The sequence below is a fragment of the Arvicola amphibius genome, chromosome 8 (genome assembly GCF_903992535.2).
Source record: "Arvicola amphibius chromosome 8, mArvAmp1.2, whole genome shotgun sequence".
Taxonomy (NCBI): domain Eukaryota; kingdom Metazoa; phylum Chordata; class Mammalia; order Rodentia; family Cricetidae; genus Arvicola; species Arvicola amphibius.
Window position 1 is genome coordinate 65,767,671 of NC_052054.1, and position 18,587 is coordinate 65,786,257.

General features: G+C 41.7%; 1 protein-coding gene across 3 annotated transcripts; it reads left to right on the forward strand.

Annotated features, from left to right (window-relative positions):
- Positions 1-659: 659 nt before the first annotated feature.
- LOC119820322 (leukocyte immunoglobulin-like receptor subfamily A member 5) lies at positions 660-3,174 on the forward strand. 3 transcript variants are annotated; one of them, XM_038338507.1, is made up of 5 exons: positions 660-795; positions 939-974; positions 1,137-1,421; positions 1,559-1,861; positions 2,562-3,174. In XM_038338507.1, the coding sequence occupies exons 1-5, from the start codon at positions 762-764 to the stop codon at positions 2,588-2,590; spliced, it is 687 nt and encodes a 228-aa protein (XP_038194435.1). In that variant the 5' UTR covers positions 660-761; the 3' UTR covers positions 2,591-3,174. The 3 variants fall into 3 exon arrangements, with proteins under 3 accessions (XP_038194435.1, XP_038194434.1, XP_038194436.1); XM_038338506.1 differs by having other exon boundaries at positions 1,559-3,174; XM_038338508.1 differs by lacking the exon at positions 939-974 and having other exon boundaries at positions 724-795; positions 1,559-3,174.
- The last annotated feature ends 15,413 nt before the right edge of the window (positions 3,175-18,587 follow it).

Below are 18,587 nucleotides of genomic sequence, written 5' to 3' on the forward strand. Positions count from 1 at the left end.
CAGGCACTATGGAGAAAGCAACCCTTATTCCAGCAAGAGAACTCAGTCCCATGAAGAAAGCAAACAGTGAGGAGGCAAGAACAGCTCTGAAGGTTGTTCCCAGAGAGATGGGAGTAGTTGATGCTGCTAAGACAGGAAAGGATGTTGAGTGCAGGGGGCTGTTTCCCACAGACACACACACCCAGAACCATGAAGAACAGCTTTTTCCTTCTCTATCTCCCTGTGTTTTCCTTTCTGCCCACCCCCAAGATGAAGGTCCACATATGGGGCATGGTTGGGTGCTCAGTGTGCAAGCTCCTCTGCATCCACACTGCAACATCACCCTGGATATTCTCAGAAGCGTTTTTAGGGTTAGGATTTGACTGAGGACCATCAGGACCCCACCGTGCTGTGCAGATGGATGAGTTGAAAGAGTGGAGAGTGTTTAAGAAAGAAGAATCCATCTTCAATCATCCTTAACTTCTAGGTGGTCCAACAGATGAAAGTAACAGGTCTTTTTGCTGTTCCCGTCTTAGTGAGAGAGGCTAGAGGAGATGACCATTTCTCTAAGAAGTTCTGGAGTGAATCCAAGCCACAGCCCTAGGGAAATGAGAGGCAGTCGCCTAGGGAGGGTTGTTTCTCTTGTGTATCTCTGAAGAAATAGCCATGTGATGTCAGGCATCCAATCTCTCTCTAAAGATCTCATCCTTGTTGCTCTTTGGCTGCCCTGACAGGCTCTGTGGTCTCTTCCATAAGTTCAGTTGCAGCTACTGAGAGGTGCCATGACTTTCATCTTCACAGTCCTGCTCTATCTGGGTAAGATTTGAAGAAGAGAAGGGGACTGTGGTCTATAGTCAGGCTCTAGCCAATTGAGAAACTCCAGGGTGTGTAAGTGGTTTCAGTGAAGCTCGTTTATGTCGGCATTAGGGGCAAAGCTCTGACAAGGGACTCTCTTCTAGGGCTGAATCTGGGCCAAGAGACCTCAGTGTTGGCAGGTGAGTGTGTGTCCAGCTGTTCCAGATCACTCCTCACTGTGGACTTGAAGATAACCCTGCTCAGTGGAGCTTGGGAACATCGTGTGATACCTGGGGCATGCTGAAAATGAAGGCTGACATCTGAGGGGAATGCCCTATGACAGAGCCCTCGTTTCATTTCAGGGACTCCCCCAAAGCCAACCCTCAGTGTTCAGTCTGGATCAGTTGTTGCCAGAGGGAAGCCAGTAACCATCTCATGTGAGGTGACCACAGGGGCCCGGGAATACCGTCTTTACAAGGAGGGAGGTCCACATCCCTGGCGCACACAGAGCACACTGGAGGCCACAAACAAGGCTGAGTTCTTGATCCCATCAATTGAACAACAGTATGGAGGGAGATACCGATGTTACTATAAGACTGCTGCTGGGTGGTCAGAGCACAGTGACCCTCTGGAGCTTGTGGTAACAGGTGAGAGAACACTCAGCCCCAGGCTCTGCCCTCAGGAAAGTGTCTGTTTTCATGAGTTTCCCATGTCTCACAGCGCAGCATTGGAAGCCAACATGGGCTGCCTATGCCTACTTAATATGTTACTACTTTTTTTCTAGGATTCTATAGTAAACCCAGCCTCTCTGTCCAACCCAGCAGTGTGGTGACCTCAGGAGAGAATATTACCTGCCAGTGTGGCTCACAGCTGGGATTTAGCAGGTTTGTCCTGACTAAGGAAGGAGAACAGAAGCCCTTGATACTGGATTCAGTGTTTATAAACTCCACTGGGCAATTCCAGGGCTTGTTTCCTGTGGGCTCTGTGACCCCCAGCCAGAGATGGACATTTAGATGTTATGGCTATCATGCTATCAGCCCACAGGTGTGGTCAGAACCCAGTGATCCCTTGGAAATACATGTCTCAGGTGAGGAAGCCCCATCATTAACTCAATCAGTTGTTGACAGTGTTGCTTTTTTGCCATGATCCCTGATTTTTTTCTAAGGGAGCCCCAGGAGTTAGGATGAGGAAAACTCAATCAGAGCCCCAGTGTATGTATGTATGTGTGTGGGGGTGGAGGTGGGGGTTATGGCAGTGCCATATGCATGTAGGATGTGAGGGGACAGGTGTTGGACAGACACTGGTGTTTCCACCAACACCCAGCCCATTTTCCCTAAAGGGCTGTCCAGGAAGTGCTCACTGCTGACTTTGCATGGCCCTCACCCTTCTCCCTGGAGAGAACCCGGCTCTCCAGTGTTGCTCTTACATAAGTTATGAAAGGTTTTCTTTGTCCAAAGGATGAGGAACTGACCTTCTCCACAGCCCTGGAGAACCAAGCTGGGTTTTCAAGGCCAACTTCCTCTTGGGTGTACAAAATATTTTCCCAGTGGACATTCTGATTATAGCAGAGGAGCGGAGCTGAGTGGGTCCACTTAGAGACTAAAGACTACACACGACCAGATGATAATGGCTGGAGGAGGTAATGAGCAAGATGAAAGATGGGATCTAGGACCAAAGACCAGGAAGTTGGGTAAGAGCAGAGTCATAGAAAGCAGAAAGAGAGCCAAGTCCCAAGAAACAGGTTCAGAATAAGATAAGCAGTCCCTCACCCATCTTTCTTTCTCTAGGACATCTCCCTGTCACACACTCTCAGTGAAGCCAGGCTCCATGTTATTCCCTGAAGAGAAAGTGACCCTGCCATGTCAACCATTGATAATGATGGACACTTTTCTTCTGGTCAAGTGGAGAGCAGCTACTTCCTTTTTGTGTCTAAGATCAATGTTTCCTCACTCAGCAGTGTTAGGCAGAATTCTGAATGTGTGTTGGGACCTTCCCGCTTGGAGACACCCAAAGATGCTGTAGTTGTTAAAACACATCACCCTACCTGTCTCCATGCCACAGTCCTCCCGTAGAACTCAAGGTCTTAGATCAGAGGAATCTTAGCTGTTCTGTCTGTGCTCAACAGTTCACTCACTGGGGGAACTCTTGTCTCTAATTAGATGTTTTAGTGAAATTCAGGAAAGCTTTTTTTCTAAAGTGAGTCTGATGCAAAATTTGAACACAAATATCAGAGTGGGTCTGGAGCATCCAGCAAGGAGACCAGTAGGAACCGTCCTACAAAAGGGAGGGTTCAACTAGAGGTGCATGAAGTCATGTGATGAGAGTGACACACAGGAAAGAAGAGACACAGGAAATGGAGCCAGGGGCATGGCTGAGCTGGTAGTTAATATCTAGCACACATGAGGTCTTGGTACTAAGTAAACTGAGGACCATGATTGGTACCTGTAACTGCAGCACTTAGAAGGTGGAAGCAGGAGGATCAGAAGTTCAAAGTCATCCTAGGCTACATAGTGAGTTGAAGACCAGTTTGGGCTAACAAGACCCTATCCCAAAGAAAAGAAAGAAGGAGAAGAGAAGACACACAGGAAGCAAAGAAGGAAGGAAGGAAGGAAGAAGGGAGGAAGGAAGAGAAAGAAGGGAGGAAGTAAGAAAAGCAAGGACAGACAGATAAAAATACAAACATACATACATAATATATATAAATAAATGAGGGAGAGAGGGAAACAGGAAGGGAGAAATAAGTAAGGAATTAAATTGAGAAATTTAGGCTTGTCAGGCTTGGCAGTGCACACCTTTAATTCCAGGATTCAAGATGCAAAGGCAGACAGATCTCTGTGAGTTAAATGCTAGTCTGGTCTACCTAGCAAGTTTAATGACAGACAAAGCTACAAAAAGAGATTCTGTCTCAAACAAACAAACAAACAAATAAAAATTAAGATTTACACTACTTTATAAAATTATTTTATAAAACTATTACAGCAAAATCAAGCATAAACAAACCAATTTTCCTTCTTTATTTTTATATTTATTTCAATTTTAAAAAGAATTTCATACCTAGATGTATTTACACTATTTCTACCCCCTCCTCTTCCTCTCCAACTCCTCTTATGTATCCTTCATTCCTTCTCAAATTCATGATCTTTTCTTTAATTATATGTTAGGTGTGTGTATATATACATCCAATAGGCTATGTATAAAAGCAGAGCTACATTTAGTGTTGTGTGCACGCACATGTGTGGGTGTATGTGTGTGTAGGGATGACCAGGCATTAAACCACCTAACAGGGGCTTTTCCCTGGAAAAGATTGAAACTGTCTCTCCAAGCAGCCATTAATTGCCTATAGCTTCCTCATCTAGGGGTGGGATCTTTTGAGATCTCACCCATTCATACTGCCATGTCAACTGGTTTTATTGTGCAGGTCTTGTTTAGGCAACCATATATTTTTTCAGGTCTTTGCCATATATAAAAGACATTGTCTCACAGCAGATGCCCTAGTGTCCTAGTCCCCTCTCTTCTGAGCTATTTCTTGAACTTTAGGTGTAGCGGTTACATCGTAACTGTGTAGGGGTGTGTAACTCATGGTATGCTGTTCTCTGTATTTTGATCAGTTGTAGGTTTCTGTGTTGGTCTTTGTATTCTGCACAACCCACACCCACCTACATCGAGAGAAAGAGAGAGAAAGAGAGAGAAGCTTTTGAGAAATGAAGGAAGATCTTACTGCATAGGCTTAGCCTGGAGCCCATTATATAGATCAGGCTGGCTTTGAACTCACAGATTCTCATGCCACTACCTCCCAAATGCTGGAATTGAAGGCTTGGGCCACTACATCTGATTTAGCTCTTTTTATTATTTATTTATTTATTTATTTATTTATTTAATTTTTCATTTTTTATTTAATATTTTAAAAATTTCCATCTCCTCCCTTCCTCTTCCACCTTCCCTCTCCTCCCTTCAACACATACCCCCACTCCATCCCTCTCCAGGCCAAAGAGCCAACAGGGTTCCCTACCATATGTTAAGTCCAAGTTCCTCCCAACTCCCCCCAGGTCCAGGAAGGTGCTCAACCAAACTGACAAGGCTCACACAGAGTCCGTCCATGCCATAGAGTCCAAGCCCATCACCATTGTTCTTGGTTTCTCAGTCGGCCCCCACCGTCCACCACCATCAGCCACATTCAGAGAGTCAGGTTTGGTGGCAAGTTCCATCAGTCACATTCCAAGTGGTCTTGGTGATCTCCCGTTAGTTCTGTCCCACCATCTCAGTGGGTGAACCTCACGGTACTGACATTCTTTCTCATGTTCTCCCTCTTTCTGCTCCTCATCAGGACCTTGGGAGCTCAGTCCGGTTCTCCAAGGTGGGGCTCTGTCTCTATCTCCATCAATCGCCAGGTGAAGGTTTTATGGTGATATGCAAGATATTCAAGAGAATGGTTATAGAATCTGGCCTTTTCCGGCTCCCTCTCCTCAGCTGCCCAAGAAACTAGCTGGGGGCATCTCCCTGGAAACCTGGGAACTCCTCTAGAGTCAAGTCTCTTGACAACCCTCAGATGGCTCCTTAAATTAAGATATATGCTTCCCTGCTCCCATATCCACCCTTCCTGTATCTCAAGCATCCCTTTCCTCCAAGCTCCCCCCATTCTCCCCTTCACGCTTTTCTCTCCCCATCTTCCCTTGGCCCCGTCTCGCCCCACCCTCAAGTTCCCAATTTTTGCCCAGCGATCTTGTCTACTTCCAATATCCAGGAGGATTACTATATCTTTTTTGGGTTCACCTTCTTATTATCTTCTTAAGGATCACGAATTATAGGCTTGATGTCCTTTAGTTATGGCTAGAAACCGATTATGAGTGAGTACATCCCATATTCATCTTTTTGGGTCTGGGTTACCTCACTCAGAATAGTGTTTTCTATTTCCATCCATTTGCATGCAAAATTCAAGATGTCATTGTTTTTTACCGCTGAGTAGTATTCTAACATGTATATATTCCACAGTTTCTTCATCCATTCTTCCACTGAAGGGCATCTAGGTTGTTTCCAGGATCTGGCTATTACAAATAATGCTGCTATGAACATAGTTGAACAAATGCTTTTGTAATATGATAAGGCATCTCTTGGGTAAATTCCCAAGAGTGGAATTGCTGGGTCCTGGGGTAGGTTGATCCCAAATTTCCTGAGAAACTGCCACACTGCTTTCCAAAGTGGCTGCACAAGTGTGCATTCCCACCAATGTATGAGTGTACCTCTTACTCCACAACCTCTCCAGCAAAGGTTATCATTGGTGTTTTTGATTTTAGCCAATCTGACAGGTGTAAGATTGTATCTCGAAGTTGTTTTGATTTGCATTTCCCTGATAGCTAAGGAGGTTGAGCATGACCTTAAATGTCTTTTGGCGATTCAAACTTCTTCTGTTGAGAATTGTCTGTTCAGTTCAGTGCCCCAGTTTTTAAATGGGTTAATTAGCATTTAAAGTCTAGTCTCTTGAGTTCCTTATTTATTTTGGAGATCAGACCTTTGTCAGTTGCAGGGTTGGTGAAGATCTTTTTCCAGTCAGTAGGCTGCCTTTGTGTTTTAGTGACAGTGTCCTTTGCTTTACAGAAGCTGCTCAGCTTCAGGAGGTCCCATTTATTCAATGTTGCCCTTAATGTCTGTGCTGCTGGGGTTATACGTAGGAAACAGTTTCCTGTGCCCATTTGTTGTAGAGTACTTCCCACTTTCTCCTCTATCAAGCTCAGTGTGTTCAGATTAATATTGAGGTTTTTAATCCATTTGGACTTGAGTTTTGTGCATGGTGATAGATATGGATCTACTTTCATTCTTCTACAGTTGTCAATCCAGTTATGCCAGCACCATTTGTTGAAGATGCCCTCTTTCTTCCATTGTGTACTTTTGGCTCCTTTATAAAAAATCAGGTGTTCATAGGTTTGTGGGTTAAGATCTCGGTCTTCCTATTCGATTCCATTGGTCAACTTCTCTGTTTTTATGCCAGTACCAAGCTGTTTTCAATACTGTAGCTCTGTAATAGAGTTTGAAGTCAGGGATAGTATATGCCTCCAGAAGTCCTTTTATTGTATAAGATTGTTTTGGCTATCCTGGGATTCTTGTTTTTCCATATAAAGTTGATTATTGTCCTCTCAATAGTCTGTGAAGAATTTTGTTGGGACCTTGATGGGGATTGCATTGAATCTATAGATTGCTTTTGGTAGAATTGCCATTTTTACTATGTTGATCCTCCCAATCCACGAGCAAGGGAGATCCTTCCATTTTCTGGTATCCTCTTCAATTTCTTTCTTCAAAGACTTAAAGTTCTTGTCAAATAGATCTTTCACTTTTTGGGTAGAGTTACCCCAAGGTATTTTATACTATTTGTGGCTACTGTGAAAGGTGATGCTTCTCTGATTTCTCTCTCTCTCTCTGCTTCTTTATCCTTTGTGTATAGAAGGGCAATTGATTTTTTAGAGTTGATCTTGTAACCTGCTATATTACTAAAGGTGTTTATCAGCTGTAGGAGTTCTTTGGTAGAGTTTTTGAGGTCGCTTATGTACACTATCATATCATCTGCAAATAACAAAAGTTTAACTTCTTCCTTTCCAATCGAATCCCCTTGATTCCCTTATGTTGTCTTATTGCTATTGCTAGAACTTCAAGCACTATATTGAAGAGATAAGGAGAGAGTGGACAGTCTTGTTGTGTTCCTGAATTTAGTGGGATGGTCTTGAGTTTCTCTCCATTTAATTTGATGTTACCTGTAGGCTTGCTGTAAATAGCCTTTATTATCTTTAGGAATGACCCTTGTATCCCTAATCTCTCCAAGACCTTTATCATAAGGGGTGCTGAATTTTGTCAAATGCTTTTTCTGCATCTAATGAGATGATCATATGGTTTTTTTTCCTTCAGTTTATTTATATGATGGATTACATTGATAGATTTTCATATGTTGAACCAGCCCTGCATCTCTGGGATGAAGCCTACTTGATTATAGTGGGTAATTTTTCTAATGTGTTCTTGGATTCAGTTTGCCAGTATTTTATTGAGAATCTTTGCATCGATATTCATGAGTGAGATTGACCTGTAATTCTCTTTCTTGGTTGAGTGTTTATGTGGTTTAGGTATCAGGGTAACTGTAGCTTCATAAAAGGAATTTGGCAATGACTCTTCTGTTTCTATACTATGAAATACCTTAAGGAGTATAGGTATTAGGTCTTCATGGAAGTTGTGGTAGAATTCTGCATTGAAACCATCTGGTCCTGGGCTCTTTTTGGTAGCGAGGTTTTTGATAACAGTTTCTAATTCTTCACGACTAACAGGACTATTTAGATTCTTCACCTGGTCCTGGTTTAACTTTGGTATATGGTTCTTATCTAAAAAAATGTCCATTTCTTTTACATTTTCCAATTTTCTGGCATACAGGCTTTTGTAGTAAGATCTAATGATTCTCTGAATTTCCTCTGTGTCTGTGGTTATGTCCCTCTTTTCCTTTCTGATCTTATTAATTTGCTTGCTCTCTCTCTGCCGTTTGATTAGTTTGGCTAGGGGTTTGTCAATCTTGCTGATTTTCCCTAAGAACCAGCTTTTTATTTCATTGATTCTTTGGATTGTTTTCTGTTTTTCTATTTTGTTGATTTCCACTCTCAGTTTGATAATTTCCAGTCTTCTACTCCTCCTACGTGAGTCTGCTTCTTTTTTTTGTTCTAGAGCTTTCAGGTGAGCTGTTAAGTCTCCAATGAGTGCTTTCTCCGTTTTTTTTTTAAAGTGGGCACTTAGTGCTATGAACTTTCCTCTTAGCACTGCTTTCATTGTGTCCCATAGGTTTGAGTATGTTTTGTCTTTGTTTTCATTAAATTCAAGAAAAATTTTAATTTCTTTCTTTATTTCTTCCTTGATCCTGGTGTGGTTCAGTAGTTGACTGTTCAGTTTCCATGAGTTTGTAGGTTTTCTGGGGGTAGCATTGTTGTTGAATTCTAATTTTAATCCATGGTGATCTTATAAGACACAGGTGGTTACTAATATGTTTTTGTAACTGTGGAAGTTTGCTTTGATACTGAGTATGTGGTCAATTTTCAAAAAGGTTCCATGAGCCGCAGTAAAGAAGGTATATTATTTCTTATTTGGATGGAATGTTCTATTTATGTCTGTTAAGTCCATTTGATTTATTACCTCCATTAAGTCTTTTAATTCTCTGTTAGGTTTCTGTCTGATTGACCTGTCCATTGGTGAGAGAGGAGTGTTGAAGTCTCCTACTATTATTGTGTGTGGTTTGATGGCTGCCTGGAGTTCTAGTAATGTTTCTTTTACATAAGTGAGTGCTTTTATTTTAGGGAAATAGATATTCAGGATTGAGACTTCATTCTGATACATTTTTCCTGTTATGAGTATAAAGTTTCCCTTTCTATCTCTTCTGATTGATTTTAGTTTGAAGTCAACTTTGTTAGAAATTAGTATGGCCACACCGGCTTGTTTCTTAAGTCCTTTTGCTTCATAAACATTTTCCCAACCCTTTAGTCTGAGTAGATGTCTTTCTTTCTGGTTGAGGTGTGTTTCTTGTAAACAGCAGAATGTTGGATCCTGTTTCTGTATCCAATCTCTTAGCCTGTGCCTTTTTGTAGGTGAATTGAGTCCATTGATATTAAGTGATATTAATGACCAGTGGTTGTTAACTCCGGTATTTTTTTTGTAGTAGAGTTTGTGTGTTTCCCTTCTTCAAGTTGTGTTGGTGAAGGGTTGCTAGATGTCTGAGTTATTGTGGGCATTGTTGGACTCCTTGGTTTGTGATTTTCCTTCTATTACTTTCTGCAAGGCTGGATTTGTGGCTACGTATTATTTAAATTTTTTTTGTCCTGGAATATCTTGTTTTCTCCATTGATGGTGAATGCAAGCTTTGCTGGGTATAGTAGTCTGGGCTTGCATCCATGTTCCCTTAGTGTCTGTCGCACATCTATCCAAGACCTTCTGGCTTTCATTGTTTCCATTGAGAAATCAGGTATAATTCTGATAGGTTTCCCTTCTTATGTTACTTGACCATTTTCCTTTGCAGCTCTTGATATCTGTTCTTTATTCTGTATGTTTTGTGTTTTGATTAATATATGTCATTGGGATGCTTTCTTTTGATCCAGTCTATTTCGTGTTCTGTAGGCTTCATGTACCTTCATAGGAATATCCTTCTTTAGGTTGGGGAAATTTTCTTCTATAATTTTGTTGAATATATTTTCTGGGCCTTTGAGTTGTAATTCTTCTCCTTCTTCTACCCCAATTATTCTTAGGTTTGGTATTTTCATGGTGTCCCAGATTTCCTGGATGTTTTGTGTTAAGAATTTTTTGGATTTGTTTTGTTCTTTAATCTGTGAGTTTATTTCCTCTATAGTATCTTCAGAGTCCGAGATTCTTTCTTCCATCTCTTGTATTCTGTTGGTCATACTTGTCTCTGTCGTTTCTGTTCATTTACTCAGATTTTCCATTTCCAGTCTTCTCTCGGATTGTGTTTTCTTCATTACCTCCATTTCATTTTTCAGGTTTTGTAGTGTTTCCCTTACCTGTTTGATTGCTTTTTCTTGTTTTTCTTGGGTACCTTTGAGAGATTTAATTATTTCGTCTACCTTTTTGTTTGTCATCTCCATTTCTTTATGACAGTTTTTTTACCTCCTGTTTAAGGTCCTCTATTATTTTCATAAAGTACTGTTTAAAGTCGATTTCTTCTGTTTCTTCCAAAGTAGGGTGTTCAATTCTTGTTGTTTCGGGATGCCTGGATTCTGGTGATGTCATGTTGCAACCTGAAAGGTTGTTGTAGGAGTTCTTGCATTTGCGCCTGTCTATCTCTTCCTTCAAATGGGGCCAGGAGAGACTTGGTGTCTTGTTCCAATCTTTCCTCTGACTGAATCTGGGTGGATCTCCTCAGTGCAGGACCAGGAGCTATTCCTGACTGGATGGAACTCCTTAGCTCTGAGTCAGGGATGCTGGTAGCCCCAGGACAGTGCTGACAATATGGCGTTCTTGGTGGCAGGGCAGGGTCGTGTATCACACAGCTAACCTTGCAGCACAAGCTGAAAGTAGGTGCACTCCCTTGCTGGAATCCTCAGACCTGCCTGGAGGGCAGCCTCTCACCCCTCTGGGTGGATGGCATTGGTGCAAGAGCAGAACACTGTTCTTGAGCCAAGGACCTTGAATACCCTAGGGAAGGCTTGGGAGAGGCAGGGACGTGTGTAATAAAGACACCCCTGCACCAGGAGCTGGGGGAGGGGGCTGTTCTCTCTATCCAGGTCACCCTAGGATAGCACAGACTCACCCGTCTAGATGGAACTCCACAGCACTGAATCCAGAATGATTTTTTTTAAAAAAATTATTTATGTATTAAAAATTTCCACCTCCTTACCTCTTCCCATTTCCCTCCCTCTCTCCCCCTCCCCCTCCACCTCCCTTTCCTGTCCTAAGAGCAGTCAGGGTTCCCTGCCCTGTGGGAAGTCCAAGGTCCTCCATCTTCAATCCAGGTCTAGAAAGGTGAGCATCCAAACAAACTAGGCTCCCACAAAGCTAGTACATGCAGTAGAATCAAAACCCAGTGCCATTGTCCTTGGCTTCTCTGTCAGCCCTCATTGTCAGCCACCGTCAGGGAGTCCGATGTGATCACATGCTTGTTCAGTCCCAGTCCAGCTGGCCTTGGTGAGGTCCCATTAGATCAGCCCCATAGTCTCAGTGGGTGGATGTGCCCCTCACGGCCCTGACTTCCTTGCTCATGTTCTCCCTCCTTCTGCTCTTTATTTGGACCTTAGAAGCTCAGTCCAGTGCTCCAGTGTGAATCTCTGTCTCTTTCTCCATCCATCACCAGATGAAGGCTCTATGGTGATATGCAAGATATTCATCAGTGTGGTTATGGGATAAGGCCAATTCAGGCACCCTTTCCTCTGCTGCCCAAGGAACAAGCTGGGGATATCTCCTTGGACACCTGGGAACCACTCTAGAGTTCTCTTAATTAAGATATCTACTTCCCTACTCCTGTATCCACCCTTCCTCCATCTCAACCTTCCAATTCCCCCAAGCTCTCCCCAATCCTCCCCTTCTCCCTTCCCTTTCCCGATCTCTTCTTACCCCCACCCCACCCCAATCCCCGTGCTCCTAACCCCTGCCCAGCAATCTTGTCTACTTCCAATATCCAGGAGGATAGCTATGTGTTTTTCTTTGGGTTCATCTTCTTATTTAGCTTCTCTAGGATCATGAATTATAGGCTCAATGCCCTTTATTTATGGCTAGAATCCACTTATGAGTGAGTACATACCATATTCCTTTTTGTGGGTCTGGGTTACCTCACTCAGTAAAGTGTTTTCTAGTTCCATCCAGTTGCATGCAAAATTCAAGATGTCATTGTTTTTTACTGCTGAGTAGAACTCTAAAGTGTATATGTGCCACACCTTCTTTATCCATTCTTCTATTGAGGGGCACCTTGGTTGTTTCCACGTTCTGGCTATTACAAATAGTGCTGCTATTAGCATAGTTGAACAGATGCTTTTGTAGTATGATTGAGCATCTCTTGTGTATATTCCCAAGAGTGGAATTGTGGCATCCTGAGGTAGGTTGACTCCCAGTTTCCTGAGAAACCGCCACACTGATTTCCAAAGTGGTTGCACAAATGTGTATTCCCACCAACAATGCATGAGGGTTCCCTTATTCCACAACCTCTCCAGCATAGGCTATCATTGGTGTTTTTGATTTTAGCCAATATGACAGGTATAAGATGGTATCACAAAGTTGTTTTGATTTGCATTTCTGTGATCGCTAAGGAGGTTGAGCATGACCTTAAATGTCTTTTTTTAAGTGTCATTTGAACTTCTTCTGTTGAGAATTCTCTGTTCAGTTCAGTACCCCCCTTTTCCCTCATTTTTTTTATTAAAAATTTCCATCTCCTCCCCTCCTCCCCCTTATCTCCCCTCCACTCCACCCATACTCCCACTCCCTCCCTCTCCAGGCCAAAGAGCCAACAGGGTTCCCTACACTATGTTAAGTCCAAGGTCCTCCCAACTCCCCCCAGGTCCAGGAAGGTGAGCATCCGAACTGACAAGGCTCACACAGAGCCAGTCCATGCCATAGAATCAAAGCCTATCGTCATTGTCCTTGGCTTCTCAGTCAGCCTCCACCATCAGCCACATTCAGAGAGTCCGGTTTGATCGCATGTTCCATCAGTCCCATTCCAACTGGTCTTGGTGATCTCCTGTTAGTTCTGTCCTACCATCTTAGTGGGTGAACGTACCCCTCATTGTCCTGACTTTCTTGCTCATGTTCTCTGTCCTTCTGCTCCTCATCAGGACCTTGGGAGCTCAGTCTGGTGCTCCAGTGTGGGGCTCTGTCTCTATCTCCATCCATTGCCAGATGAAGGTTCTATGGTGATATGCAAGATAATCATCAGTATGGCTATAGGATCTGGTCTTTTCCGGCTCCCTCTCTTCAGCTGCCCAAGGACCTAGCTGGGCGCATCTCCCTGGATACCTGGGAACCCCTCTAGAGTCAAGTCTCTTGACAACCCTAAAATGGCTCCCTTAATTAGGATATATGCTTCCCTGCTCCCATATCCCTATCCACTCCTATATCCAAACCATCCCATTTCCCCAAGCTCTCCCCATCCTCCCCTTCACACTTTTCTCTCCCCATCTCCCCTTGTCTCCTTTCCACCCTGCCCCCAAGTTCCCAATTTTTGCCTGGCCATCTTGTCTACTTCCAATATCCAGGAGGATAACTATATGTTTTTCTTAGGTTCACCTTCTTATTATATTCTCTAGTACCCCCTTTTTAAAATTGGGTTAATTAGAGTTTTAATGTCTAGTTTCTTGAGTTCTTTATATATTTTGGAAGTCAGATCTTTGTCTGATGCAGGGTTGGTGAAGATCATCTCCCATTCAGTAGGTTGCCTTTTTGTCTTAATGACAGTGTCCTTTGCATTACAGAAGCTTCTCAGTTTTAGGAGGTCCTATTTATTCATTGTTGCTCTTATTGTCTGTGCTACTGGGCTTATACATAGGAAGTGGTCTACTGTGCCCATGTGTTGCAGACTACTTCCCAATTTCTCTTCTATCAGGTTCAGTTAGGTCAGATTTATATTGAGGTCTTTAATCCATTTGGCATTGAGTTTTGTGCATGGTGATAGATATGGATCTATTTTTATTTTTCTACAGGTTGACATACGGTAATGCCAGCACCATTTGTTAAAGATGCCTTTTCTTCCATTGTTTAATTTTAGCTCCTTTGTCAATAATCAGGTGTTCATAGGCTTGTGGATTATTATCTGGGTCTTTGATTCAATTTTCTGGTATCCTCTTCAATTTCTTTTTCAATGACTTAAAGTTCTTGTCAAATAGATCTTTCACTCCCTTGGTTAGTGTTACCCCAAGATACTTTATGCTATTTGTGGCTATCATGAAAGGTGATGCTTCTCTGATTTTTTTCTCTGCTTTTTTTATCCTTTGTGTATTGGAGGGCTACTGATTTTTTTAAGTTGATCTGTGGCTTAGAGTGCAGGCTCCTTCTGGGACAGGTGAGATGAAGTTGGGAAATGGTTGCTTGGAAAACCAAGCATAGATGAAAGTAAACTTTCTCTGCCCATTTCTCAAATGTTCTCTCAGAATCTGTACCCTGGATAAGGAAGTTGCCTTTGAACTCAGTTCTTCTTGATCTACAAGTTACAAAGGAGTGCTTTGCTTCTGTATACATTTTACCTTGTTTTTAAGTACATCTTTTCATTTTTTTTACTTTTATTAATTGAGGTATTGTTTCTTGCCAGGAGAGGCAAGAGTTTCTCATCATCATGTACATGAGTAAAGGGGAGTTTCAGAGCTGAGGTAATGCTTTTTCATCTGTATAAAAGGCCATACAAAATAAAGCTTATTATGCAGTTGTTCACACTCTGCATCCCCTATGTCCTGATTTGCTTGAGACCCTTACAAGGGACCCCAATGCACTAGACACTGACATTGATCTTGTATCCTGCCACATTACTGAAGGTACGTATCATCTCAAGGAGTTCTTTGGTAGAGTTTTTGGGGTCACTTACGTATACAATCATATCATCTGCAAATAACAAAAGTTTGACTTCTTCCTTTCTAATTCGAATCCTCTTGATCTCCTTATGTTGTCTTATTGCTATTGCTAAAACTTCAAGCACTATATTGAAGAGGTATGGAGAGAATGGACAGCCTTGTCTTGTTCCTAATTTTAGTGGAATGGATTTGAGTTTCTCTCCATTTAATTTGATGTTAACTGTCGGCTTGCTGTATATTGCTTTTATTATATTTAGGTATGAACCTTGTATCCTTAATTTCTCCAAGACCTTTATCATAAAGGGGTGTTGTGTAGTGAGGAGCTGCTGGCAGGCCTGCTTTTCATCCTGCCCAGATCCTGCATAGCTAGCTTAGTCCCGGAAATAACAACTGTATTCATTTAAACACTGCCTGGCCCATTAGTTTCAGCCTCTTACTCACATCTTGATTAACCCATATCTAATAATCTGTGTAACACCATGAGTGGTGTCTTAACAGGAAAGATTCAGCATGTCTGACTTGGTGGCTGGCTCCATCGCATCTGGCTCACAGAGAAGCATGGCTATTGTCTGAGCCATCTACCTCACTTCCTTCTTCCTGTTCTGTCTACTCCGCCCACCTAAGGGCTGGCCTATTAAATGGGTCAAGGCAGTTTCTTTATTAATGAATGAAATCAACACAAATAGAAGACTTCCCCACATCATTTCCCCTTTTTCTGTTTAAACAAAACAAGAAGGCTTTAACTTTAACATAGCAAAATTACATATAACAAAACAGTTATCAAGCAAGAATTAGAGTTACAATATTTATTTCCATTTTATCTTTTATCATATCTAAGGAAAACCATAACTATATATTCTTCAACTCCATCAAAGACTCCAGAAGGATATAATATTACCTAAGTAAATGAGAAGTAAGCAACTTACAAAACTCTAGAAATGACAGAGACATTTCACTGCCTGGACAGTCACCCAAAGTTCCTCTGTACTGTTGGGGCATCCATCTTCAGCCTACAGGCCCATAGTATCCAGCAGACTTCCATGAAGCAGGAAATTTCAAAGGCAGTTCAGTCAGTATCTGCTGTGTCCTGCACAATGTCTCGCAGACTCTTTCATGAATCAGGAACCCCTAAAGACCATCTCACCTTTAGGCAAGTTCAGCAGTCCTCTCTCTGTGGGTTCTTTGTATCCAGTCTATGCATCAGTCCAGGCAAGAGCAGTTTCTTGCCCAAATGACTATCAAACTCAATAAGGAGCCTCTTCAATGCCCATTTTCCTCTTGAAATATATTGGTGCTGCCAGGAGCAGATGTGTCTCATTGTCATGAAAAGCCCTAAGTTATTAAAACATTTAAAATGCGATATTCTTTAGTCTTTGAAAGGTATGAATAATGCCTATTTAACTTAAATATATCTCTATATATCTAGAAAATCTAACTAACATGACTACAAGTTTTACTATTATCGATGATTATCCATTACCAACCTAATTATTCATCATATTTTAAAAATGAACTACGCAATCACAATACCTTAGTCAAGATCAGAAATACATATACATATAACAAAATTAACCTTAAATTTATATCAACGAAGCAAAATTTATATCAATGTAGATTATTTATGTCTATATCATTTCCCCCTTTAAATGTAAAAGAACATTTTAAACAATATTTGGGAACATGGGCTCAGTTATTTCTCTCCAAACTGCTTCCTGCTGATTGGGGGCACTGTTAATCAGATCTGTCATGGTGTAACCTGTGTTGTAGGTTCCTCTCAGTTGGCAGTTGAGCAAAGTAATTTTTTGAGGGTGTTCACAGCAACCTTTCAGGAGGGCGTGGTCTATCGTACCATATTGGGATAGAAGCAATCCACAGAGTCTCATTTTCTGTAAAAACAAAAGAAGAATCTCTGTTCCAAAGTATCATATCCTTAGATCCAAATTCTGAAGTCAAGGTATTTTCAAAATATCTATGTTGCATTAGTTCAGCAGCATTTATAAACAAATATCTTTTGGCAGCTATTGCTCCTTCCTCAGCATTCAAACAATTAAAAGAGAACATAATAGTAACAGGTTCTCTGTATATCATTGTCCTGGAATAACTCTGTAGACCAGGCTGTCCTTGAACTCACAGAGATCTGCCTCTGCCTCCCCAGTGCTGGGATTAAAGGTGTGCTCTAGAACATCTTGAATTCACAGAGATCTGTCTGTCTCTGCCTCCCAGGCATTGGGATTAATGGTGTGTCCTGTTACACCTTGAAGTCATAGAGGTCAGTCTACCTCTGCCTCCCATGTGTTGGGATTAAAGATGTGTACCACCACACACAAATACTTTCTTTCTTCCTTTTTTACCCAAAGAACTTTAACCTTTAGTCTGCATATATTTTTAACACACTTTAAATCATTTAGAGGTTTTCTTTGTTTTTGATTGTCTCTTTACTTTTTCTGACCACATGCAATATCAGTAGGACTAAAGCCATGACTTTGGTGGCTGGATCCAGCCCATTCCTTAGCTTTCCAGCTTCTTGGCAGATGTACCTGCTGTAGCCATTTTTATTACCACAACTCTATTGTGTTTTGAGGTCCCTGCCAGCAAGCAAGCTGCAAAAGTATGTCCACAGACAGCACTCAAGTCCTCTCTCTGTAGCCGGCCCTCCTGCCTCAAAGAGTCAGAATTTGCAGCGGCAGGACAGCCCAGAAAGCCAACATTTTAAAACAGCAAAATTTTTTTCTTGCTACAGCTGAAAACCGAAAAGCATGTGGTCGGCTTTTCATCAACATTATGTGTTTCATGGAAGGATCTCTTAAAAGAGCTGCAGGGTTTTGCAGTTAAAGCTGAGTCAGGAAGCCTCTCTTAGATGAGAGTGTTTGTTTTACTCTAGCAAGCAGAGCAGACCCGAGAAATTGCTGCTACCAAGAAAACATGTTTTACTCTATTCTTTCCCAAGCTTTCTCAAGCTTTCTGTGGATTCATTTATCCATGTGGGCACCATTCTGTAATGGGGAGCTGCCGGCAGGCCTGCTTTTCATCCCACCTGGATCCCGCATAGCTATCTTAGTCACGGAAATAACAACTGTATTCATTTAAACACTGCCTGGCCCATTATTTTTAGCCTCTTATTCACATCTTGACTAACCCATATACAATAATCTGTGTAACACCACGAGTGGTGTCTTACCAGGAAAGATTCAGCATGTCTGACCTGGTGGCTGGCTCCATCACATCTGGCTTACAGAGGAGAAACATGGCGATTGTCTGAGCCATCTTCCTCACTTCCTTCTTCCTGTTCTGTCTACTCCACCCACCCAAGGCTGGCCTATTAAATGGGCCTAGGCAATTTCTTTATTAATGAATGAAATCAACACAAACAGAAGACTCTCTTACATCAGTGTTGAATTTTGTCAAATTCTTTTTCAACATCTACTGAAACAGTCATATAATTTTGTCTTTCATTTTGTTTATATGATGGATTACATTGATAGATTTTCATGTTGAACCAGCCCTGCATCTGTGGGATAAAGCCTACTTGATCATAATGTATAATTTTTTTAATACATAAATTGTCCTTTATTTACTCGATAATACAAGACTTATGCTGTTATGTATATTCTGTTTTGTCTCAACCTTTCAGACCCACAAATAGAAGACAGTACAATAGGTCAGGACGTTCATTTACTTTATCTTAGTCAAAAGGCCAAGAAGAAATCAAGCCTTTTAAAATTGGCAAAATTCAGTGCCTCTTCCCTAGAACCAGAGAGTGTAGACATTTTACATTTATGTCTTTTTTAAAATCTAATAAATTTT

Excerpts from the sequence above, each read along its gene's own strand:
- LOC119820322 (XM_038338506.1), top strand. The coding sequence starts at position 762 with ATGACTTTCATCTTCACAGTCCTGCTCTATCTGG. Across the intron at positions 796-938 it reads CACAGTCCTGCTCTATCTGG|GGCTGAATCTGGGCCAAGAG; the intron begins GTAAGATTTGAA and ends ACTCTCTTCTAG. Across the intron at positions 1,422-1,558 it reads TCTGGAGCTTGTGGTAACAG|GATTCTATAGTAAACCCAGC; the intron begins GTGAGAGAACAC and ends CTTTTTTTCTAG.